This window comes from Carassius gibelio, chromosome B23 (genome assembly GCF_023724105.1).
Source record: "Carassius gibelio isolate Cgi1373 ecotype wild population from Czech Republic chromosome B23, carGib1.2-hapl.c, whole genome shotgun sequence".
Taxonomy (NCBI): domain Eukaryota; kingdom Metazoa; phylum Chordata; class Actinopteri; order Cypriniformes; family Cyprinidae; genus Carassius; species Carassius gibelio.
The window spans coordinates 25,895,018-25,921,706 of NC_068418.1; the positions used below are offsets into that span (position 1 = coordinate 25,895,018).

At 35.8% G+C, this 26,689-nt stretch overlaps 2 protein-coding genes across 2 annotated transcripts in view; both read left to right on the plus strand.

Annotated features, from left to right (window-relative positions):
- The window catches only part of LOC128011791 (collagen alpha-1(XXIV) chain-like), a 91,663-nt gene extending 88,952 nt beyond the window's left edge, over positions 1-2,711 (plus strand). Inside the window, exon 60 of the mRNA XM_052594513.1 lies at positions 53-2,711. Coding sequence (XP_052450473.1) covers positions 53-199 — 147 coding nt within the window. The 3' untranslated portion in view covers positions 200-2,711. The remainder of the gene's footprint in view (positions 1-52) is intronic.
- znhit6 (zinc finger HIT-type containing 6) lies at positions 2,327-24,965 on the plus strand. The gene is made up of 11 exons (XM_052594371.1): positions 2,327-2,330; positions 3,921-4,143; positions 4,347-4,412; positions 5,135-5,241; positions 5,308-5,396; positions 5,475-5,578; positions 13,619-13,684; positions 14,994-15,074; positions 19,235-19,315; positions 22,146-22,270; positions 24,050-24,965. The coding sequence occupies exons 1-11, from the start codon at positions 2,327-2,329 to the stop codon at positions 24,628-24,630; spliced, it is 1,527 nt and encodes a 508-aa protein (XP_052450331.1). The 3' UTR covers positions 24,631-24,965.
- The last annotated feature ends 1,724 nt before the right edge of the window (positions 24,966-26,689 follow it).

Genomic DNA, 26,689 nt, shown 5'->3' on the forward strand with positions numbered 1-26,689 from the left:
TGATGTATTTTCCAGAGAATGGTTCTAGATGTTTGGCTGTTTGTCTGAACAGATCCGTGATGGCAGCTGGCATCTGTCACGATTCCTGTTTCAAAGCCAAGGCACTCAGCAGCTTCCCATCGTGGACATTCAAGGTGTCCATCCCTCGCGTCCAGGAGACCAGCGGCACGTGGAAGTGGGTCCTGTTTGCTTCCTGTGAGATCACTGAAGGACTTGAAACGGTCCTGATGCTTAAATCAGACCAGCAGTGAACAAACCCCACCGAAGACCAAGTTCGTCTCCAACCCGAGTGTTTTGAAAGACTGCTGTTGTGTATTATCTGGTGCGGATTTGACCTTTTCAAACATGCACAGAGTCTCGGGTAAAGTCCCTGCAGATTGTGTGGTTGATGTTTGTTAGCAAACTATGAAAAGGCCGACCTGGACTCTTTAGACGGTGCTCTACCTCCTTCACGTACAGGTGCTCGCGTTCAGGTGCATCCAGCCCGAAACAAACTCTACGCAAGGACACAAATGCAAACTCCGTTTGATGATCATTGTGTTTTAGAGATTTGTCCCGACAGTCAGTTTTTCTTTTAAATCAAGCTGGAGGTGCAGTTTAAAGGCCACCTTGCTGAGCAAGTTAAAGAGTTAGAGTAGTTAATCCATAGACAGTTTTTGTTTTTGGATAGAAACACCAATAAGTGCATAAAATCGTAAAAAATTGGGGCTTCATGTGTATCATGTGTGTGTGTGTGTGTGTGTGTGTGTGTGTGTGTGTGTGTGTGTGTATATATATATATATATATATATATATATATATATATAAAACATTTTATGAAAGATGTGCATAAAATCTTTAACATTTGGATGGAAATACTAGTAACTGCATGGAATCTTAAATAAATGAAATAAAAAATTCCAAAAAGCACATAAAATTGAAAAGCAAAAAGTGGCATCATATGAAATAGAAACACCAAGAAGTGTACAAAATTCTGGAATGACAGTAAGTGCATGGAATCCAAAAACAAAAATTGGCGTATCACATAAAAAAAATGCTTGATGGAAAAGCAAGAAAGCACATTACATTAAAAAAGGGGGTGGGGGGTATTATATTAAACATTTCGAATGAAAACACAAAAAAGTGCATAAAAATCTGAACCTTTTGGGGAATGTCAAAAAATCTTGATGGAAACGGCAAGAAGTCCAAGAATTCATAAAAATATTAGTGTTTTGCAAAAAGCACATGGAAAGAAATGCATAAAATCGTGGAAAATGTGGGTTTTGCATAAAAAAGCTGAATGGAAATGGAAATTTTTTTTGTAAAATCTTAAAAGAAATTGGGGTTTCATATGAAAAAAATGCTGAATGGAAATGCCAAGAAGCACATAAAATCTTACAAAAAATGGGTATTACATAAAAAACTTAAACACATGTAACAAATTGGGTATCGTATAGAAATAATGAATGTAGACTCCAAGAACTGCATTTAAATCTTAAAATGTGCAGAAATTATTATTGAGGTGGCTACTTTATTGTTCAGTAAGAAAATATGCACATAAACTATGATGGAAACACATTTACAGCAACTCTTTATTGCTGATACTTTTCGCCAGTTTCTCGGGAAGTTGAGATTTTGTTTGCTCAAACATGGTACAGAAACAGCATTTTATTCACAAATGTTTTTTGTGATATTTGAATTTCTTTGCAAGTTTTAGATGGAAACAGCAACAGAGAGATACATCGGTTAAAATCACTTTGAACACCTCAAACACAAGGATGCATAATTTATCTACATCAGTCAATGGTTTGCATTGGTGTATTTGTGTGCGGTATGTTTCTGGCCGTAAGTTGTTTGTTTGTGCTTGCTTTTTCTTTTGTACTTTTGCGTTTGGTCATTTCGATCACAACAAACCTAATTTATATGAACAGTGTGTTGATGAATAATGTTACACATCGGCTTAATATACTTTATACATTAAGGAGAAAGTTCGCTCGTGACTCTTAAAGAGACGCCACGAGTATCTCGCATGCATGAAATCGAAGAACAAGGATACTTGATGGGATTTTTAAGTGACATTGTTATTTTAAACCATTTTAATGTTCCCAGGTGATATCAATATGTGAATTTAAAAACAATCTTTTGAGATATTTGTGACATCTCTGACATAAGGAAGCCGTTTCTACAAAAATGTCCCTAATTCTGAGTTTATATCTTGCAATTCTGACTCTTTCTCCAAATGTGTGAGATAAAAGTCACAATTACTGCATTTCGATGGTGAAAATGTGTTTCCATAAGGTCAGGGTCAGTCGACTTCTTCGTGGTGCTTCCGTATTCAGCGTTAGCAATGAGTTAGTCTTTTTTATTTTCCCCTTATGTATATTTGGACATTATATGTTTGTTTATTTATGTTATCTTTTTATTTCTTAAAAATACTGTACTCCAATAAATTATATCTCTCAGAGATCTCTCTGGTCGCTCACCATTTAGTTCGAAATCTTATTTATGTCAAATTTGTTTTTGTATATAAACACACAAAGGGAGTGCATATGTTGTTCTGGCAGCTGCAATTGGCCAGATTCAGATCACATGATCACACACAGGAAGAGTAACACTTGTTAACTTATGATTACAGTATCAAAACTGTCACTATTTGTGCGTACAGAAACAAAACAAAGATGAAAAATGTAAATACCTAATATTTTACATTAAATAAAATGATTTAATCCCAATTTTCTCATGAGTTATTTAATTCTATGAATAAAAATGGCCTTTTTGTCATTGTGTCTGTCTGCATATAACTAACACTGCATATACATAGATCCTATTTTCCTTTAAAATAATTCAATATTAAAAATAAGGCTTCTAAGACTAGTTTCCTATTCTTTTTCTATTATATCTACTGTACTTGTTTTCTTTTAATATACTGTAAAACACCTTGCTATGTGTACTGCGTTGGGCTAACATAATTGTTACTGCACTTACATATTGTTTTTCTTTTGTTGGTTTTGATTGTTTCTATTGTCCTCATTTGTAAGTCGATAAAATATATATTTATAATATATATAAAGGCAGGCTTTGTCCGACTGTTCTCAGTTTGTTTATTTAAACGGGGAATCAAATCAATTAATCCCAGTTAAGTATGGAGTGCCACAAGGATCTGTCTTAGGCCCTCTGCTATTTTCAATATACACGGTTTGTCTGTTCCTTCACTTTTTGCATCTTCAAACATGTTTATGTGACACTGTCAGTAATAGCCAAGCTATAGCTATGATATTAACTGAAATAAGCTATCCTCTTTTCTATTCCGAAGATAACTGCTTTCATGTTGAAACATCCAACACAAATCTACAAACATTTCAAGGTGAAGTAACCAGAAACCACTCCATTAATATGAAATGCAGCTCAAAATATGTGTTAGATGGAAACATTGTGCATTATGATTGAGTTTGAAGCTTAATTAACTATATTTTAAATAGTTTGAGCACAGCAGTTCAGTTCACGAGTTCAATAGGAAAACAGAAAGCATTCAGGCATCTCAGACCATTCAAGTTAAAATTTCTCAGTGTACTGTAATAAATATTTTAGAAATTACTGTTGTATCTCATTGCTTCCCTTCTGTTTTGTGACACCCCAACATACTCATAACTAATAAAGATGGGTGTCTTAATTACGTGGTATAATTATATTTTAAAAGTTAAAAATGAATTGGACCAGCGGACGGACAAACCCCACATTTCCGTGTTTTTATTTTGTGTATATTTCATCTCACAGTTTTGCACATTCAGTTTAACAACTTAAAGTCGAACAGAGTAAACTTTATCATTCGACTGAACTGTGGTCGTATGTTTTAAACACTTCGACTACCTCTTCTTACACACACATGTATTATATGTACATTCTTGTGTTTTTGAAATTCTTCGCTCGGACTTTTCTTTCAGCTTCTAGCACTCCGACTGCTGAAAACTGTCGTAAAGAGAGCGCAGAAGACGGCAGACACGTGTGGAGCGCAGCACACGTGGTCGTTCAGTGTTTTGGTCAGAGAGAGCATCGAATGAATGCATATAAAAACTCTCTTGTGTTGAATATGTTACCGGTTATGGACATCAACGATAAAGCTGATGATGATCGGAGAGGAGTCAAGCGAAAGGTGGCTTTGTCCAGGTCAGTTACTGTAGTCTAAACAGGGAAAAATCACAGTGATTGTGAATATAACATTACATTTGTGTCGCATTTCTGCTAGTCTTGTTCGCCTGTGTAAAGTTAAATTCGTTCAAACATCTGTGTACAGTTATAAATAAGAACAGTGACGTATAATTCAGTACTATAATGTATTTACATTTTAATATTGTATATCACTTCTTCAGCTGTGACGTTTGTGAGAATAAAGAGGCCAAATACAGATGTCCGAGCTGCATGAAACACACCTGCAGGTAACACACACACACACACACACACACACACACCTGGATCTATCAATTTAATGATGTTGTGAAGTCATGCATCACTGGATTCGGTGTTAACACGCTCCTCAGTTTATAAAGTATTTATTATTTAAAGAAATAAAAAAAAAACAGAAAGTCTGCTTAGTTGCCTCTATCATTAGAAATTGTACATCAACCCATTTTAAAATCAGATATTGCATTACCATGAAAATGGTACATCAAAATCATGTTACAAAATGTTTTTGTTCATGCATTATAAAAATGAAAGTTTGGATAGTGCACTTTCATTTCTACGTTTAAAAATGTGAGTGACATTTAAAGGTTTAAAATAATAAAACTATACAGCTGCTTTTCAAGAAATTAGAATTTTGTGGAAAATTTAATTTCAGTAATTCAACTCAAATTGTGAAACTTGTGTATTAAATAAATTCAATGCACACAGACTGAAGTAGTCTAAGTCTTAATTGTGACGATTTTGGCTCACATTTAACAAAAAACCCACCAATTAAACATATAACTACTATACATTTGATATAATTAATTTAATAATAACAAAATAATAATAGTATAATGACAAGCAAATTAAAATTTATGGCATTATTCAGTGTTATTGTTAGCACTGTGATCAAACCTCTGCGTTATGAGTTTTGATAAATTAATAACAGTGTATGTAGTGTTCTTTGTTAATTTTTTTTTGGTTTTCTGTGTAGTTTGGCCTGCGTCAAGCAGCACAAGACGCTGTGGGGATGCTGCGGTGTTCGGGACAAGACGGCGTTCGTGCCTCTCGCTGAATTCGATGAGATCCACCTGCTGAACGGTGAGTATCTGCTCCGTGTTCACAGACAGCGCTGATGGACGTGATCACTGAGGAGCTGTGCTGTAGATTACAGGTTTCTGGAGGACACGGCTCGTCTGTCACAGCAGTCCAACAGAGACAACGTCCTGCTCCGCAGCCATCGATACCCGAAGGAGGTGAGAGCTCTGCACATCTGCTCCTGATGCTGACTTCAAAACCAGGTGCAAACACGCTGTTTCTTCCTCTCTTCTAAGGGCATGTGGTTGATCAGAAAAGCCAGACAGGTCAAAGTCACCCTGAAGCTTCTGCCCAAAGTCTTCAGCAAACACCGGGAGAACAGCACCATCTTCAGAAAAGCGTAAGTCTCGGGGTTTGGGAAGATTCGTCTTCTTGTGAAGACCACACTCCTATAATGTCAAATAGTTTTTTTATTTTTTAATTCTAAGCAGCTCATATGAAGCGTCCTAGATACAAGTTCTCAACTATTCTCTTAAGAAAATGTTTTATTTCTCAAGCACATAATCAGAACGTTACATTAAATTTGAAAACTTTATATTTTATACATGCTGGTAAAGAAATAAAAAAATAAACAGCGTGAATGCACTGTAAGTCGCTTTTGATAAAATGCATAAATGTAAATGCATATTATTTGAATAATAGCAATTTAATATATTTTTATTAAAATACACATTAGTATCTATTATATAACGCGTGATTATTAAAGTTTGGTGTGTGCATCGTCATGCATTTTTATTTATTTATAATAATTTAGTTTAAAATGATATTTTATTAGCTATTTAATGTCTGTATATTCGTTTAATACTATTAACATTAAATATCATTAACATAACAGCATGACATTACTATTATTTAATATCTAATTATCAAAATGTGTGTGCATCATCATGTAGTCATCTTATTTTCTTAAGAAATTGTAATCATTTTAATAATAAAAAATATTTAATTTATTAATATTTTAATAATTTAATATTTAGACATTTTATACTACTTTAACAAAGTTTGATATAAGAAAGCACACTATTTTCATTGTGACTGTCTTGACGAGAAGCTCAGCAAAAGATAATAACATTCATAAAAATAAAAAAAACTGACGAATGCAAAATATTAAGTTAGAAAAGATGAAAAAAATACTTTTTAAATGTAATTTATTTCTCTATCTGTCTGTATATTTATAATTAATATTTTTATATAATAAAAAATGTTTTTCTTCAGAATGTCTCATGCATTGTGCATTTAAGTCAGAAACCTGCTGTTATCGCCCAGCTGTCTGCAGTTCTGCTGTGAGCCACATGGTGGCGCTCTTGCTAAGTGCAGTCAGGACAGTGATGTGGAGGGTTTTCTCTCAGCTGATGATGATTAATGACCAACCCTGACCACTTCTGCTCAATGGGATTCTGTTATATAATTTGTGTTTTCAGTGTGATGACAGAGAGCTGGCAGAACAGTCTGTGAGACTGCAAGAGCCTGGACTGCTCATAATTACTCTCTGTTCTCTTTTAATAAGCGTAATTAATGTCATTGAAGAGGAGAAGGAGGTTAATTGACCACACCTCCCTTCATGACATCACTGCATTCCATATATGGGAGCAGAGTGGGTGCTGGTGGTTGGCTGGTGGCGTTGCTGGGGTGCTTGTGATTGGCTGTTGTGAGTGAGGGCATTAGTAGCTGGCTGGATGCTTGTGATTGGTCGAGTGAGTTCCAGGAGCCCTGTGATTGGCTGAATGGGTTGCCGGGCTGCTTGTAAAATAAAATTAATTTGTGGCGAAATTAGAAATGTAGTGTACTATCAGTATTGTCAATCTCAGCTGTATTTATTGGCATTATATTTAGCAACATTTGGATAATGATGTTTAAAGTCAACTCTAGCTTTATTTACAGTATTAAATAGGAAAATAATGTCAATAATGTAAAATGTTCAGTGATGTCAACATTCAGCTTAGTGCAGTTCAAATAGTAGAAGTTGCATTTGCATTGAAATGAAAATTTACCATGAACTGGTTCTGCAGCGTATTTGGTTTAGTTATTTGTTGTTTGCTTGCTTTATTACGCTTCCTGATTGGGTAAAATATTAACAACAAATAATCAGTGATTAATGAATCATGAACAACCCTTGCACAAATAACCAGTATTATAATCATTTGTAACTTTTAGCATTTCACATTTCCACATCTTAGGGTCATGTTGTACAAATCATGCAGATATTATGAATCGCTATATTTTTGACTTGATATTTCTGATGCATTATAATTATTTAATGTAGTTGTTTTGGGACAAGTGGCAAGCTTTAAGACTTTTTTAACTTGGCTGTCAGCTTCCTGGAGTAAAATACCATTTTTTATTTTAGTAATTTATCAATGAAGAAAAAAGGGCGGGGTTTTGGTTCCGTCCATTGGTTGCTGATTGGATGGCAGCAAATCTGAATGCAAGCTTGTATTAAATTACACGGAAGGGGCGGAGTTTACACTTCTAAAGTGATTGACATCTGAAATGCATAGATTAGTCAGTTCACTAGAGGGTTAAGTTTTGGTATTCTCGAAGCCATGATATTTCAATAAACTAGCGAGGTCAAATTTGTAAAATGAATAAACCTCTGTATAGTTACAACAATCGCAATAAGGTCAACGAGAAGAGAAGTAAGGCTTAGTTTCCCATTTTGTCAGCTTTTTTTGTGTATGGAGTGCCCCAAGGATCTGTCTTAGGCCCTCTGCTATTTTCAATGTACTCGGTTTGTCTGTTTCTTCACTTTTTGCATCTTCAACCGTGTTTATGTGACACTGTCAGTACTAGCCGAGCTCTAGCTATGATATTAACTGAAATAAGCTAAAAAAAAAAATGTTTACAAATATAGTATCCTCATTTCCATTGCATACCGTAATCTATATCAGATGATCTTGCCCTTAACAATTAATCAAAACAAAGATTGGTTGCTTAACTTGTCAGTCACAAGTTCTTTTATTAGTGGCCATGTCTTGACCAAAATAAGCTGCAATGTGGATCAGAACTTATTTGTCTGAAAGCATATGTCAAGCCGTATAGCAGATGTTTATGTGCAGTACGATCTAATTACATTAGATACATTAGATACAGATGACATTGAACTGAATCTCATTCATGCTCGACTGACAGAAGCAGGACAGATGCGGGAGAGAAATCATCCTCCGAATGTACCAAGTACACAATATCAGAAGCAGATGTTGAGCGCTGCACAAGGTTAGCGACACATTTCGGACGCATGTGGCAAGTACCTGAACGATGGCAGCGCGGTTGGGTCAAAGTTCACCGCTTCAGTTGTGTTCCAAGACGTTTCTTGTTGGCGTGCTGTTTACTGCTGGAATGAGTTCTAGATGAGGTTTTACTGCCACTGCATGAGTCTAAATCACTGTAAACCTATTGCGTGTGCTTTCTCTTGAGGATCGCTGTCAGTTCCTTAACAAGCCACATTGCAGAATTCACGAATTCTTTAGTAAATGATGAACAGCGTTCGTTTTGGCATCTCGAGGAACGCGGATGGAACAGGGTGTCCTGTGCTTGCAGGGTTTACAGTGGGGACACCCAGGATTTTTCCTGTCTGTGCCGTTGTTGGGTAATTTTTTGGGTGTTTTGCTGTCGCCGTGTACGGTTATAGCATCTGGCTTTTCTCTTTCACACCGATCGCCTGGTCATTTCGTTTTCTCTCTGTACTGGCACCATTAGCCACGTTCAGGACGCCGGTGTCGGCATTTAGACGCTACGCAGACTTCACCGCTTGGGGACTTTGAACAGATTCGGCTGTTAAAGCTGTTACATTTTTTTAGTACAGTTTTTAAAGATACTGTGATCACCATTTCCCTGTGCAAAACTGACCAGCTCAATACTAAATTGCTTTGGGCGGTTGCCTGTTGCTAGGGTTTTTTGGGATGTGTGTATGCTTTTGTATTTCTAGGTCTTCATTCAGGGTTTAAAAGCACATTTCTGAAAATTCAACTAACAGCTTACAGCTCGTACCTCAGATACTCTGCTAAAAACATCTGTTTGGTTTGGATTGTCATGTCTGTCGCGATGAAATCATGCATTTCCAAGCCGTATCAGTTTAAACTTCAGAAACCTACCTACATTCAAGTGGCATCAAAAAAAAAAATGGGGTCTTTACAGTGCTCGATGTCTTTTGGCTTCTGCAACATGGACAGTTTGAGTAAAGATCTGGACGTGATCGATCAGATGGGAGCTGTAGCTGAGGGCTAACCAGGTGTTTTAAAAGCGCTTTATGATTTTTCCTCGCCCAGGGCCTACAACAGGTGAATAAGTGGGATGACCTGAGCTCATCGCTGAAGAATCCTCATCACCTTCTGTATCCAGCATCATAATGAACCACAAAACCTGTGTGGATGGTTATTAGACAGCTCGCCTCTTTTTGTTTTATATTTTGTGTGTGTGCCAATTTGGGAGCCTCTAAACAAAAATATCGAAGCAATATCTAAAAATGTCTTGAATCAAGATATTTAGGGCCGAGGACCCTATTGAAATTGCTCCGTTTATTATTTTACTTGACATTCAAAATGATATATGATGAGAAGCCTTGTTTTCTGAGAAATTAAACTAAATTAGGGGGTCAGATATAAATACATATTTCCAAAGGAAATTGGCAGATATTTTTTGTCTTGGTGACAGTAGCGTCCAGTATAGACGAATCTACAAATATAGTGCACAAATACATAGGAATTAGGTAATAAAAGTGGAATATAACAAAATATTATGTATAAAATAATTATGTAATGAATAAAAAAGTGAATGTTTTGATAAGTGAGTCATTCATAGACTGATTTGTTATAAAATGCAGATTCATTCAGTTATAAGTGTTTTCGGTGTCAAAATAGAGCAAAATAGTCATGATTGATAATATAGTCTAAAATGTAAGGCACCTAATATTTATTAGTACTTCACTGAACTGTTTTATGAATACAGTATTACTTTAGAAATGTGCTGCTGCTATTCGGGAAAACAGTTAAGTGTTTCTATTCTTCTTGTTACTCCATCACAGGGATAGCTGGATGTCTTTGTTTATATTAGGGATTTCCTGGAAAGTCAGTTGTTTTATTACGTCTATAAAACGCCCTCTGGCTTCAAGTATGAAGGAAACCGACAATACACTGTGTATGCTCACAACAACCTATAAATAGGAAGCATAGTGCTTCTCTCTAAAGAAACAGGAGGGTGTTTTGTCTCTCTGTGGATGCATATGTATTCTTGATAGTTTGAGAAAAGATCTGGACGTGATCGATCAGATGGGAGCTGTAGCTGAGGGCTAACCAGGTGTGAAAGCACTTTATGATTTTTCCTCGCCCAGGGCCTACAACAGGTGAATAAGTGGGATGACCTGAGCTCATCGCTGAAGAATCCTCATCATTTTGAACAATAGGGGCCTGCAGTATTTATACATTTGTTTTTGTTTAAATTCCGTGAATTTTACTTTGTAAAAATACTACTACTGGCCAGATTTCGGAGTGTTCTTCAGCGAGTGTTGCACTGAAATGAATGGACTTCAATGCTGGAGCTATTGGCTGCTCCATGACGTGCTTTACTTCTGCATTCCTCCGTTCCTATGGAAGCCTATAGGAGTGTCACAACTCTTGTTTCTCAATGCCTCTGGATGTTACTGAGCAGTTGTTTGGTTGGGGTGGTTGTCTCCCGTTGCTAAGTTCTGATTGATGGTTAACATGTTGCTGTGTGATTGCTGGGGCGTTCTGGATGAGTGCAAACTTATATATTAAAAACTCAAATAGAAAGAAGATAAAAAAATGTAACCGCGCTTTCAGTTTGAGTCAGTTTCTTGGATTACGTAAACAATTGGTCAAAACACGTCATAAAGTCCATAGAAATGTCTCAATGCCTTATTTCTGTATGAATATCAAGTTATTCCATTCAGATTTAAGTTAAGTGATCCTTGACTTGGCAAATATTATCATTCAAGAGCTGAAAAAATAAATAGTTCTGAAAGTGATCCCAATGATTTCCAATGACCGGAAGTTTTATATATTTTAACTATTTTTAGAATTATGTTTATCGTTATAGTTCGCATCCTTGGTGTGAATGGGCCTTTAACCAGCAAGATTTCTTAGACACAGATTACTTTCTTTTTTTTCGCTCCATTGTTAGATATTTAATGTAGTTTAAATTATAAAACTTATTTTTAATCCATTTCTCAGCAAACAAGATATGATATTTTGGATACTGAAGTATCTTGATTTAAAAGTGCTTGGTCAGTTCTACTAGAAAGCAAGCTAAAAATGTTGAGGAATAAAATCCCTTTTTCCACTAGAGCACACAAAAGTTTCCATTGGAGGTGTAACAATGCTTCCGCACCTGGTATTTCCTCCACGCCTCCACCTTGAGCTCCATCAGGCCACCAAGCCCAAGCAAACCTATAAATTGCTTTGCCTGGAGGGAGCGTCTTTACACCTGTGTTAGAAACCCTCCTCCACCGCGGCGCTCCGACCAAACCTCCACCCGACCTGCTGCCCACCCCAGGCTGGGAACTCAATCCAAACTCTCCTCCCAATAACTTCCACATCTGATCTCACTTCAGAAGCATGCGTTTCGGTGGAGCTGATAAAATGTCCTGGTTGTGTAACCGTGCCATCTGGTTTGGTGTGCACGCTCAAGTCCTGGCGGAGGCTCTTTCTGGGATTGGCACGCGGGGTTGGATGGAAGCAGATGAGCTGGCAGACGATATGTGATTCTTCTCATCTTAGTCATGTCATTCGTGACACATGTAGAAAATAAGTGGGCGCTGAGTGTTTTATTCCACCTTTGGAGCATTTTGACTCATGCAGAGTTAAACGAGAGACATGTCATGTTAAGAGCTCATCAAACAAACAGTCATGGTGTTACGATCTGCCGGATGAACTGCGATTCAATGCAACAGTCTGGTTCTAGAAGTTATATTCTATGCTTTCCCCATTTTTATTCAAAATTTGAAATAACTACTAATAAAAAAAAGACTTACCATAAGCTCTTACGCTGTTAATCGATATAAATGTGTTCCTGTAGCTCAATTGGTCGAGTAAGAGAAGGTTGTGGGTTCGATTCCCTGGGAACACATGATAGGTAAAAATTGATAGCCTGAATGCACTGTAAGTCGCTTTGGATTAAAAAAAAAAGTGTCTGCTAAATACATTTTTTTATAAAGCACTGCTGCACTACTCCTGATCCTGCTGGAAAACAAAAACAAATGTGCAAATATATTGTAAAAATATTATATACATATGCATTTGTGCAATGAACTTAAAATATATTGTATCTGTACTATAACCAACATAGTTTTATATTTTTTTCCCATTCATTTTAAGTTACATCATATGCTGTGCTTGATGGATAACCGCTCATTCCCCCATTATATATTTTAATCAAATCAAAATGAGTAATATTGTGTTTAATCATAGAGCCGGTTGGTTCAGTTCATGTCTTTAATCTCTTTAATTTATGGTTTATTTTAACATTGAACATTGGGAAATTTTAATTGGTGAACTGTGAACACAAGATCATTTGTATTCTATTAGTGTGACAAGTTGCATTGAATATTGATGGATCGTTGCAGTTGCGTTGGTTGGCAACCATTAGACAACCTCCGCTCACTGAGTGTTCATACCAACTGTGATTTAATTATCCTGTTTATAGTTTCTATTTGGCATCATTGCTCATTTGAATAAACTCGCTCTCCACTCAGCTGAGTGGTTTCTTGCTTGACTCTGAACTGGATAAAGTGCAGTGAGTCTTCAGCAGAAGCGGCTGGCACAGAGAATGGGATCGTGGCCAGCTTGTATTTCATCTGTTCATCCTCATACTGAAGCTGACCGAGCCAAGCTTGACTCAATCGAGCGCTGATGCATGTTTCATTAACTCTCTGCAGCAGCTGTGGAAGCGGTCAGCGCGGTTTCATGTACTTTGGATCTGGTAAAGAAAGCCTTCGTGTTTTGTTGTGTGTGCTCCAGAGCCGCGGTTCAGCTCCAGCTGAATTGTCGTCATCATAACTGTGTGATGCCCAGCATCGATTCACTACCTCCCAAAGCACACCTTCTCGATTACATTAGCAACGCTGGCCCATCGACGCGCCAACATGTTGTTCCAGTAAATAGTGATGTTTGATGCCAGACAGGCCTGTGCTTCTGTCCACCATTTACTGTCGTACATAAAACGTTCCTTACTGGAAAAACACATTTGCTGCTGGCTGTCAAACGAAACTTCTAGGAAAAAAACACCAGCTTTTCTGTTTGAACATCTAGTCATCTGTGAGTTCAGTGCATCCCATCGATCTGATGTGAGTCGATCACATATAGTGTGGTATGAGCTCCCGATGGGCTTCTGGGAAGCGTAACTCAAGCTTCTGGTTTTATTCCTGCAGGGAAAGACGGATCTACTGGCACCTGAAGATCCATTTTCCTCAGAGCGACGCCGTTTATTCGGAGAGGTATAAAAGCCCTTCTTTTCTCTAGTGTTTCAGAAGTGTTTATTTGGTGCTTTGAGGATTCTGGGATTTGCCTGATGCAGAAAACGAGGACAGAATAATAGTATAATGCAGATATCATTAATTTAATTCTTAAATTTAATGTAACCATTAAAACGAAACCCAGAAAATTTAAAATGGAATACATGGAATTTTGGAATAAATTTAATGGATTTCACATGGCTGTAAAAATGCCTTTTGTTAAACTTTTATTTGATATTTTTTTTATTAATTAGACATGCTTTTGGTTGTTTACCAAACCAGTAAAACCAGTAAAATGGAATCCAGAAAAATCAAAATGGAAAAACATTGAATTAAAAAAACAAAAACAAAAAAAAAACAAGATTTTTTTTTTAGAGAAAATCTAATTGTTATTACCCTTTAAATGGGAAACATTGAATTTTGAAAAAAATAAAACCGGATTTGGGAGAAAATTTAATTTTAATGGGAAACATTACAATAAAAAGGATTTTTTTTTTTTTTTTACATTTTAATTAATAATTTTTCATGATTTTAGTAATCGATTAATTCATAATTCAACCCACTTAATTGATTCCACCATTAATATGAAATAAAACTTGTATTTGGGAAAAAATAAAACAAATAATGTCACAAGCCAATAGTTCATCAAAAATGGAAAATCCTTAAGGATTTACTCTCAAAAACCATCATAATGACCTTTATATCATTCCAAATCCCAGATGTTTTGGAGAACATTTCCGAGTAACCAAGATCTTAAAAAAAAAAAAAAATCAATGAGTAGTTCATTGGATAAATGGCAAGCAGAATGGAAAAAATGTCAAAATGACAAATGATTTTAAATAAATCGTGTGGCGGGAGTAATGTGAAATCCAGACATGACTAAGTTGAGTACAGAAGGTTTACTATAAGCCATATGACTCATTGGTATTTATTGATAATGCATATTGTTTCTTGTCTGCCAGTCATGGGACAGTGATTTTTAACTGAGATGGACCCAAAACTTTGTAAAATGGACCCAAAAGATTTTAATTTTATATATATATTAGAAAAATCTATATAAAATCTATATCTGCTATGCAGTAAACTGTGAAGCTCATATGTAAATATCTCAATACTGTACAACCTTACAACAACAACAAGTGCTTTTAACTATTGAATGAAGAAGTGTTGCATGATGTTTCTACAGAATGATGTTTATCCCCTAAGGGTGGATAAATATTGACATCATTTTAATTTGAGGAAGCACTGTCAGTTTAGTTTGACTTCATAATTTGGTTCTCTCTTTCCTCAGGTGTCCTGATAACCAGCAACTCGACCAGATTCTCAACAACTACATTCATCCTTCAGAATCAGATCCAGTCAAGCGGCAAAAGTATGTTTCATCTCGTCAAAACACCCAGCTTTCGTCAACACCTCATGAGTCGGTTGCCAGATTTCAAGAGTTTCAATCCCCCCTATACGTTTTCTAGCCGGTCTTTTACTTGATTTTCCCAATCTGGTGACCATGAGCACACTTTACTACAAAAAAAATTCTGATTTCTATTGAGATATTCTGCTTAACTTCAACAACTAGTTCAGTTTAGTTCCTTACACACACTGTAGAATTTCTACAAATGCGGTTGCCACTACCAGAATTATAGTATATGATATATGCATAAGATGCTTTGTTTAAACATCATAATTTGGTGTAACAGAATATGTTGACATGCTTTAATGTTAAAAAAAACACATTATTTTTCAAATACTGTACATTATTGTCTGTCCTCTATGCCCCGCCTCTCTCAAATGCATCGTGTTCTACAAAGTCCCGCCTTCCTAAAGCACTGTCTGCTCTGATTGGCCAGCTGACCCAGTGCATTGTGATTGGCCGAACACCACAAGCACTCGTCGGAAATGTAAACCCCTTTCCATAATCGCCAGCTTCATCTTTTTAAAAAATAAATGTAAAGACCGTTAACATTGTCCTCAGTTTTACCTGAGCTGAAAGAGGAATCTTTGGATTTGAGACTTTAGTCTTTGCAACTTCACAGATCTTCTTCACGCACCAAGAGCTTGTAACACACCGAAGAGAAAGGAGAAATGGAAATCGCATCACATGACTCGGACTGCAGAACTATGCTTGCGTGTCGCAATGACGAACGGTGAAGTAACACCGAGCTGATCGTGGCCATGTGACATTTTCCCATTTCTTGATCGTCTGCTTCTCATTTCGGATGTTTAATGTGATCTCGGTGACTTTTTACGGCTGAAATGTGGCGTAAGTGCAACATTGTCAGTTGGTGAGATTGTGTCTGGCCCTTTATTGGTGTCAGACTCACACGGAAAACTGGGACAGATTCATTTTTTTTTTACTTTTCCACGAAATGCAGTAATGACTTGATAATTAACATGATGAAGTGGAGCATTTACTCGCTATTGTTTCTTCATGAGAAGGTTTTAGGGATCAGCGCGTCATTATCATGACTTGCAGATCAACAAAACGTCTTAAAAGTAGAAATGAAGCTGCGGTTTGGAGTTAGAAATAAACCACACAATAATAGGCCACACAAACAACACTAGAATAGAGTTGGGCGTCTCTGCTCTTAATCCAGCCGTTTTTCAGGGAGGGGTTGAGAGTTTGCTGACATTCAACAGCTAAAGTCTTTTCCTCCGGAGACCAGTGCTGATTCATAACAGAAACTCATTAAGCATGTACAGACGAGTCCAATATTACCTGTGAAGGAATAGTTTACCTGGAAATTAACATTTGCTGTAAGCTTACTCCTTGTTTCTTTGTCAGATTTGGAAAAATGTAGGATTGCATCCGTGTCTCGCCAATGGCAGTGAATGGGTGCCGTCAGAACGAGAGTCCAAACAGCTGATAAAATCATCACAATAATCCACAGTCAGTCCATCAGTGAACATCTGGAGAAGACAAAAAGCTGAGTCCATAATAAGGTTCCTCCAATGAAAAAGTGTTGTTAAGTGGCTAAGTATTAAGTTATAAATTCAGTTGATTATATGTAATACAATTTTATTGAACTATTAAAATTGAATCCAGAAAAATTAAAATGGAAAACATGGAATTTCTGGGAAATGTCATTTTAGTTAAACCTTTTAATACAGCTTTGTTAAATCGTATAAATTTCATGATTTTAATTTGTTCGACAAGCTTTTTGATTACTAAAACTGAATTTTAACAGAAAAGCAGACTCTAAGAGAAATTAAGACCCTACAAAATGTAACTTTTGTTAAACCTAGAATAAATTGGTGTTTAATTAAAGAATTTCATGTTAAGTATCAATTAGTTCAAATTGCTTTTTGACTACCAAAATTAATTCCAGGAAAAAATTCCCAAGTTTTTTTGGTCCACAAAAAAATAAAGCAGAAAAAAAATGTATTTTTGAGAAAAATTCAACGGTGTTATAGGGCCATACAACTTATTAATTTAAATATTTAATTCATATGCAGACACAATGTGTATTTGTCACCATTTTAGCTGTTTTAAAGCTCAAACACACAGCTTTTCACTTCACAAGACAGTGTTGTGGATTATTGTGCAGTTTTTATCAGCTGTTTGGACTCCCATTCTAACGGCACCCATTCACCCCCATTAGAGAACAATGGCATTTCTCCAGATCTGATGAAGAAACAATCTTGGCAGACGAGGACACAGTTAGCAAACGAACCAATCTCTTCCGATCCCACAACCCTCTTAATTGTAGCTAGTTGTGTTTAACAAACCAAGTCCACTGCGCTCCTCCTAAACGCTCTCAGATGTTCTGGTCTCCTGACGGACAGCACATCACGTCCAAGTCTTTCTCCCTCGTCTCCGTGTGTTACGCAACATCGAGAGCGGCGACTGGGTTGTTTATATTTCAGGAATCATCTGTCAGAACATGTTCCACGCTTCCATCTGAATGCCTTCGTGTGCCTGAACGATGGCTTTTATCAGGATAACCATCGGCTTCAGGAACACAATGGAAACGCATGTTTGGAGGTCATTGTAACGTGGAGTTTGGATGAATAAAACAAAAGTGGGGCTGTAACTTAACCAAACCGTGATCTGGAGTAGTGTCTGTAACCATTTCACCATTTAATTTGAGAAAAATATCATCAGATTCAGAAATATAAAGGCCTTCACTGCAATCCGCCAAAATAGTTCAATATGACTTTTGCAACAGAAATAAATTACTATTGTACAGTAGAATGTACTTTACAGTATACAAATAATAATAAACCTTTATTGTAGTTCTTTTTTTTTATTATAAATATTTTATTATAAAACATTATCAATTTTTTATGGATTTTTTTTATTTGCTATTTTTTTGTTTAATTTATCATATATTTATGAATTTGGTTACCAAGTTTGAACAGTTAACAGTTTTATTATATATATATATATATATATATATATATATATTTATATATATTATTATTATTATAATAATATATGTTCTTTATTTCTATAATAATAATATTTTTTTTAGAAATAATCACAGATGTTCTTACCTATTTTTATTTGAACCATAAACATCTGTTGTGCAGCAATTTGTTTGCCAAAAAATAAAATGGTTAAAAAATAGAGTACAGTAGAATGTACTTTACAGTATAAAAATAATAATAAATTTTATTTTAGTGCTTTTTTTGTATTATAAATATTTTATTAGAAAAAATTATAAATTTTTAATGGATTTTTTATTTGCTAATTTTTAAGTTCAACCAAGTTTGAACAGTTAACAGTTTTCTTATATATAAATTATTATTATTAATAATGTGTATATATGTGTGTATATATATATATATATATATATATATATATATATATATATATATATATATATATATTATTAATCATAATAATTATAATAATGTATGTTCTTTATTTCTATAATAATAATATTTTTATTTTTATTTTAGGAATAATCACAACTGTTCTTACCTAGTTTTATTTGAACCATAAACATCTGTTGTGCAGCACTTTTGTTTGCCAAAAAATAAAATGGTTAAAAAATAACTTTAACTGTTTTTAATAATACATTTGAATTAAATCATAAATCCAGAAAAACAGACAAAACAGAGTTTCTGAAAAACAAAATATAAATAAAATAAATAAATGAACGCCCACTGTTATTGATAAAATTGTAATATAATATTAAATTGTTAAAGTTCAGTTGATTGGAAATGCTTTTTGTAATTCTAGAATTTTTGGAATTTAATTTAAACCATTTAAAGGAATCCAGGAAAATTTGAGGAACACTAACATGGAATTTGGAAATACATACATGCATTATACGAGTACATTCAGCGTTCAAGTCAACACGAGTTCAAAACTGACACTGTTTAAATTTCTTAATGTGCATTCCTGTATCCAGACAGATCGAGTCACGTTATGTAAGTAAAGCGTGTTGCGATTGCTGTTTAAAGGCATTTTTCATGTGTGTCACTATAAGCTTATCGACACACACCCTCCTGTCGAGTGAGGACACAGACGTGAATGTACAGTGTTTCTTCATCTGGAGAAGGCTGATTTCTTGTGTGTTGTGTTTTCAGGCTAAAGATCTACGTCCACAGTCCTCCAGAGGACATCAGAGTCTTTCTGAAGTCAGAGGAAACACAGCCCAACTCTCTCAGGTAATAACATACGCTAGGACATAAACACACAACAAACACGACAGCGGTGAGAAAGCAGCGGTTCAGAAAGCATAATAGCCTAAAGACTCTTCTGTCAGTCAAATTTTAGATTTATTAATATTCTTTTTCATGTACGTTTTCACTTGATAATGTTTTATTTATTAACGGAAGTTTTTTTATTATATATTATAATTATTCAATGATTTGTTTGATTTCTTTTTTTCCTTTTCTTTTTTACTGTGGCTCTCTCTCTTTATATATTAAATAGATGTATTTATTTATTAATTAATTTTATTTTAATGATGCATTTTTTATTTCTTCATATTGATTTTGTTAGATGATAATAATTTATTATTTGTTAGCCTGGTTCCCAAATTGATGTGATGGTTTAATTAATTTATGAATTGTATTCGTATATAAATGTTTATTCATGTATTATATTTATTTACTTCTATTTTGTTTATTAACCAATTTATCAGTTTAGTTAATTCTAATTTATTATTTATTTTTCCCAAAATTCATATATTTATTTAATTGAATTTATTTTATTTTATTAATGAATAAATGTTTTTTTATTTTTGTTAATTCATACATTTTGTTAATTAACAGAATAACATTTTATATATATATATATATATATATATATATATATATATATATATATATATATATATATATATATATATATATATAAATAAAAAAATATCCAGCAATCACAGACTTTACCATCAGTCGTAGAAATGTAAATAACTCTTTAAAAAAAAAAAAAAAAAAAAAAAAAAAAATATTCCAATAAATATGCAGATTTCTTGTTTTATATAAATTATTTTGCATCTAATTTGCACCATGGTCTATTTGGTCAAAATGACTGGAAGATTTATCACCCTTTTAAAAGCATATCAGCAATTACACAAAACTGCCAAAGACTCTTCTGGATTGTTTAAAGTCCAAGTGTAATTGTTTTGATATTTCTCACTGTAGAAGTTACCAGATACAGTTCTGATGGCTGATCAAACATCTTCAGACGTCTGTGTGACGTGATTCAGACATTTTCCAAAACCTGTGGATGAGTATATGAGCAGATGATCGGTTTATGTCTCTCGTGTGAAAACTGTTTCAGTCCTCTACCACAAACATCTCTTCTCTGGAAGCTCAGAGGACTCACAAAAGCAGCTTTCATCGCTCACGGTCAATATTTACTCAGTAAATAGAACGGTTTCATCTTGAACTACATGTGATCTTTCTAACAGTAGAGCAGATATTGATATAAAATGATCTGTATATGTCAGTGAGATGAGATGTAAATGATCCGCACATATAACACAGAGATCTAGAGCTGGAGAAATCAAGGCTCCTCAGAAGATGTGAGATGTTCCGGAGGCTTGTGAAGATCATTCCTCCGCTGAGGAACAGTGAAAGTAAAGCTCCTCAAAAGATCCTGAGGATCAGATCTGAGACTCTAGAACATGATTGATGGAGAATCAAGTAAAGCTGAGCTGCTTCAGTCCAGGAAGAGTTAATCTGGAGATATTACTGACCTTATTCTGACCTTTACTGGATCACAATCAGACAAGATCTGACACGAGCTGAAGCTGAAGCTTGTACAGTTACACTAGAAGAGCTTTTACTGATAAAACACTCTGAACTCTCACTCAGAGAGAGAAGACACGAGGAGATGGAGCGTGAAACCGGTTTAACAGTTAAACTCATTTAGAGCCTTAGAAGTTCAGACGTTATAGGGTTAAAATGTTGTTCTACCTAAGAATGTTACATTTTGTAACCATTACATTTTTCAAATCTAAATATTCGTTCAGCGTTAGATATATTAAAAACAATAGTTTGCACATTATAATATTTTGCAGAGGAAATTTTTTACGATTTGTTTTTATTTTCCAAGTTAAATGCTTTACTTTTTTTTTTTTCTAAATAATTGCTTGCATTTATTTAATTAATGTCGGATTTATATTATTGACTCTATTATACATTTTTTTTAATTTAACGTAAGGAACATTTCCCCATGCATGTTTTAAGCTAAATATTCAGAAATTTGTATAATGCTAAATGTATTTATTAGTTGTTTTATTTATTGTTAGATTTATGAAAGTGGATTTAGCCTCCGGTTTCTTTTTATGGAGCCAAAACATGAGCGCTTCCTCTCGCGTGATGTCATGGGAATGTTCATCACCAGAGAACATCAACACGGATGAATCACAAGTGAATCAGTTCAAATGAATCGCTTCAGAACTTTGATTCAGTTGCATCGGTCATGTGTGCACATGTAATACACTGCTTTCTATTGAAGTAATGTCATTTATTTCTGTGATTGAAAAGGAATTGGTGCTTTTATTAATGGAGGATGCGTTAAATTGATTAAAAGTAACAGTGAAGGCTTTTCTAATGTTACAGAAGATTTCTGTTTCAAATAAACACTGAGCTTTCTGTTCATCTGTGAATCCTGAAAGATCGAATGCATCACGGTTTGCATCAAAATATCGTGCAGCACAACTGTGTTCAACACTGATAATAATCAGAAATGTTTCTAATTCTGATTTCTGGAGATCACTGAAGACTGGAGGATGATGCTGGAAATACAGCGGAGCTTCACTGAAATAAATTACACTTTAACACAGATTCACATAGAGAAGTTAACGTTTTAAATAGTAGTAATATTTCAGAATTTGACAGTATTTCTAATCAGATGAACACAGCCTTGGTGAGCGGAGGTCAATGAAAACGTTTTTAATTGAATTGACTTGGAAGTGTGTTCCCAGTGTGTGGTGATACAGTGAATATCTTCCTCTCTGACTCGTGTCCCTGCTGTTTTCGGCAGGTTTCTGGAGCTGGATCTGAAGAAGAGTCTGCAGGAAAACCTGATGCAGAAGACCATCGTGGAATACCCAGAAGTCTTTGTGGTTCTGAAGGAGCACAGTCAGGAGTACCTCACTCTCAGAGCAGGTACAACACACACACACACACACACACACACACACATGTGTATATGTATGTATATATTAGGGGTAGAACTTTTTTTTGTTTTGATTTTGGGATGAAATCTGTGGCAGGTCAGCCAGAGGTGTGTGTGTGTGTGTGTGTGTGCGAGCGTGTGTTAGTGAGCGTGTGTTAGTGAGCGTGTGTTAGTGAGCGTGTGTTAGTGAGCGTGTGTGTGTGTGTGTGTGTGTGTGTGTGTGTGTGTGTGTGTGTGTGTGCTCTTGTTTTTGTGACATATCAGGACACAACTCTGTATAATGACATGGGTATGACACAGGTATTACAAGGAGAGGGTGACTTATGAGGACATAACCCATGTCCCCATTTTTCAAAACACTTATAAATCATACAGAATGAGTTTTTTTGAGAAAGTAAAAATGCACAAAGTTTCCTGTGAGGGTTAGGGTTAGGGGTAGGGTTGGTGAAGGACGATAGAATATACAGTTTGTACATTATAACAACCATTACGCCTATGGGATGAACACACTTTACACAAAAACAAATGTGTGTGTGCGAGCGTGTGTTAGTGAGCGTGTGTGTTAGTGATCTTATGTGTGTGTGTGAGTGTGTTAAATATATGAAAGTGTGTGTGTGAGTGAGTGAGCGTTTTTGTGAGCATTTGTGTTAGTGAGCGTGTGTGTGAGCTTGTGTGTTAGTGTGTGTGTGTGTTAGTGAGCGTGTGTGTTAGTGTGTGTGTGTGTGTGTGTGTGTGTGTTAGTGAGCGTGTGTGTGAGCTTGTGTGTTAGTTTGTTAGTGTGTGTGTGTTAGTGAGCGTGTGTGTTAGTGTGTGTGTGTATGTGTGTTAGTGAGCGTGTGTGTGAGCTTGTGTGTTAGTTTGTTAGTGTGTGTGTGTGTGTGTGTGTGTGTGTGTGTGTGTGTGTTAGTGGGCATGTGTGTGAGCTTGTGTGTTAGTGTGTGTGTTAGTGAACGTGTGTGTGAGCTTGTGTGTTAGTGTGTGTGTGTGTTAGTGTGTGTGTGTTATTGAGCGTGTGTGTGTGTGTGTGTGTGTTAGTGAGCGTGTGTGTGAGCTTGTGTGTTAGTTTGTTAGTGTGTGTGTGTTAGTGAGCGTGTGTGTTAGTGTGTGTGTTAGTGAGCGTGTGTGTTAGTGTGTGTGTGTATGTGTGTTAGTGAGCGTGTGTGTGAGCTTGTGTGTTAGTTTGTTTGTGTGTGTGTGTGTGTGTGTGTGTGTTAGTGAGCATGTGTGTGAGCTTGTGTGTTAGTGTGTGTGTTAGTGAACGTGTGTGTGAGCTTGTGTGTTAGTGTGTGTGTGTTAAATATATGAAAATATTAGCATTTCCATCAAAATAGTTTTTCTTTTTTTTTTTTTTGAAAACAGTCCCTTGTTAGATGTATTATTCACTTTAATGTTATGTTTTTATGTAGTCATTTATATTGTTATTTTTTATATTTATTTAAATATTAATTTAGGTCTAAAATATTAAATCTTAACATTTTTTAATATATATATATATATATATATATATATTTCTGTATTTATTAGATTTTTTTTCTTATTTAGTATTCAATACAATAAAAATTATTTATATATTTAAGTAATTTTTTTATTATTTTAGCCCGTCTTAGTTTCTTATCTTTTTTTTTAAATTTATTTATTTATTTTTTACTGTTTACACGTAACTGTTTTAACTTTTTTGCTTTTCTCTAGACCTTCCACAGACCCGCTCGCACAGATTTATTAATCAGATTTAATTAGATGAATCACCTTTTAATTTTCTTCTCCTCTAGAGCGTCCCAGTGCTGCCTCGGCGAGCATCAGCAGAGCCTCATGTTCCCCGGCTGAACCTCGCTCAGACGATCTTGTGCACGTGGCCAAGAAGCACAGAGTCTCCGAGGACGAGGAGCTGGAGGAAGGAGAGATCCGAAGTGATGAAGAGGATGAAGCTGTCACTGACAAAAAGAGAGCTGCCGTGCATGAGGAGGAGGAGGATGAGAGTGATGAAGAAGCTGAGATGAAGGACTGTCCTCCTCAACACAGTGTCCAGGACACTCAAAGAGACAAAGAGAGAACTGAAGAAACGATGGAGGTTTCTCAAGCTCCTGGAGAAGATGACAGCACTCAGACTTTCACTGATGAGGGAAGAAGTCAGTGTGAAGACGAGACGTCTGATGTTCCTCCTCATGAAGGCCAGGAAAACATCGATTCCAGCGCTGGACTTCCAGAAGATGATGGTGTTCAAGAGAGAAATGACAACGAAGGACAGACTGACTCCTGCATGGCCAGAGGTCAGAGTTCAAGCCAGGGAAACGTGCACGGAGAAAACACTGCTGTTTATTCCAGTGTGAGTGAAAGTCAGGCTAACGTGTGATGGAAAGGAGCCAGAAGTCCTGTGGACTCAATCCTGCGCCATCAAACACAGATAAGGCTTCAGATTAAGACAGAAGCAAGCGATGGACTGTTAAATGATATCAGACGTCACTGTGTTCATGGAGACAGACAAACGCTTGAACATTCCTCATAAAGCTCACACTGTAATCCAGAAAATATTGGATAAATAAAGTCAAGATCATGCATACTGTGAAATCTGTGCTTCCATCATGTGCCTTAGGGTTGCATCAGAAGGTCTGCTTTGATTGACAGTCATGGCATCAGTTTTATTAATGTGACTGTGTTGTTTTTTAATAAACGTCTGAATCTCTTTGAGAGTGATGCCAGTTCTTCTGTTTGTGAATTTTGTATTTTTTTTGTGCATTTAAAATAATTGAAGTTGCAAATGCTAAAAAAAAATGTGCTTCTGCCATCCAAGATCCTCTGCAGTGAATGGGTGCCGTCAACACAGCTGATAAAAACATCACAGTAATCCATTCTGACGGCACCCATTCGCTGCATGGAATGCTACATTTCTCCAAACTGGTGAAGAGCCAAACACATCTGCATCTTAGATGACCTGGACATTGATAGCAGTTGTTCAGTTTTGGCTGAGATTAAATACTTGCTTATTGCATAAAGTATGTTCTTATACTATTGCACACTGACATTAGAACTAGTATGTGAAATGATGCACTAATTATTGTTTACCTTTTCCCATCAGGAAGCACGGATCTCACTGTTAATTCAGATTGAGTCAGGGAGTTCGTAGCAGGTTCGCGAATCTTTTGAGTCAGTTCGAGAGTTCGTAGCGGATTCGTGAATCATTTGAGTCAGTTCGGGAGTTCGTAGCGGATTCGCGAATCATTTGAGTCAGTTCGGGAGTTCGTAGCGGGTTCGTGAATCATTTGAGTCAGTTCGGGAGTTCGTAGCGGGTTCGCGAATCATTTGAGTCAGTTCGGGAGTTCGTAGCGGGTTCGCGAATCTTTTGAGTCAGTTCGGTAGTTCGTAGCGGGTTCGCGAATCATTTGATTCAGTTCGTGAGTTCGTAGCGGGTTCGCGAATCATTTGAGTCAGTTCGGGAGTTCGTAGCGTGTTCGCGAATCATTTGAGTCAGTTCGGTAGTTCGTAGCGGGTTCGCGAATCATTTGTGTCAGTTCGGGAGTTCGTAGCGGGTTCGCGAATCATTTGAGTCAGTTTGTCCAGTGTTGGGCAGTGACACGTTATTAGTATTGTTACTCATTACTTTTTTAATAAATTAACTCCGTTACCATTACCATATGGTGCATTATCCGTTACTTTTATAGAAATGTATTAATTTTGACTGAAGTGCAGCCTAACCTGTTTGCAGAAGCATTAGGGTTGGTGGATGCCACTGTAAACACAAAGACGCACTGTGGGCGTGTTTCCGTTTATTCAAGTATGTGCTGCAGTCAAGGCCAGAGCAAAACGAGTTTCTCAAAGTGGAAATATGCTCATTATTTCACTTAAGTTGAGCATAAAGACAAAAACCTTTAGTCAAACCTTTTAGTCTGTGGAGTCTCCGGCTTTCAGTCAGCTCCTTAGCAGGATATAATAGATTGCATTTTTAAACAGCATATATATATATATATATATATATATATATATATATATATATATATATATATATATATATATATAGGTAATTTTTTTTACATTTTTTTATCAATTATTTCAATCATTGAAATATTTTTAGTTAACAATAACGACACCATCACCCACTGTTTTTTTTTTTCCTCAAAGTAATTGACTGTATTCTCAAACGTGTCTCCATATGAACATGGCTGGAAAACAAGAGGCACTGATGACAACATCAGAAAAGCATGTTTTTTTTTTTTCATTCAGAATAATGTGCACTGATGAATCATTCAAAGTTAGACCAGGGACAGTCTGTTTTGTCTTCATGTTGACTGTAACGTGTTTATAAGTTTATTTGAAACCATGTGTTTTCTATCTCTAGATGTGTGTTTAGGGCACAGAGCATGTTCTGCTCATCAGGGTGATGTGAAGCCAGTATACACTAAAACGATCACAGCAAA

Excerpts from the sequence above, each read along its gene's own strand:
- znhit6 (XM_052594371.1), top strand. Across the intron at positions 4,144-4,346 it reads CGAAAGGTGGCTTTGTCCAG|CTGTGACGTTTGTGAGAATA; the intron begins GTCAGTTACTGT and ends TCACTTCTTCAG. Across the intron at positions 15,075-19,234 it reads GATCCAGTCAAGCGGCAAAA|GCTAAAGATCTACGTCCACA; the intron begins GTATGTTTCATC and ends TTGTGTTTTCAG.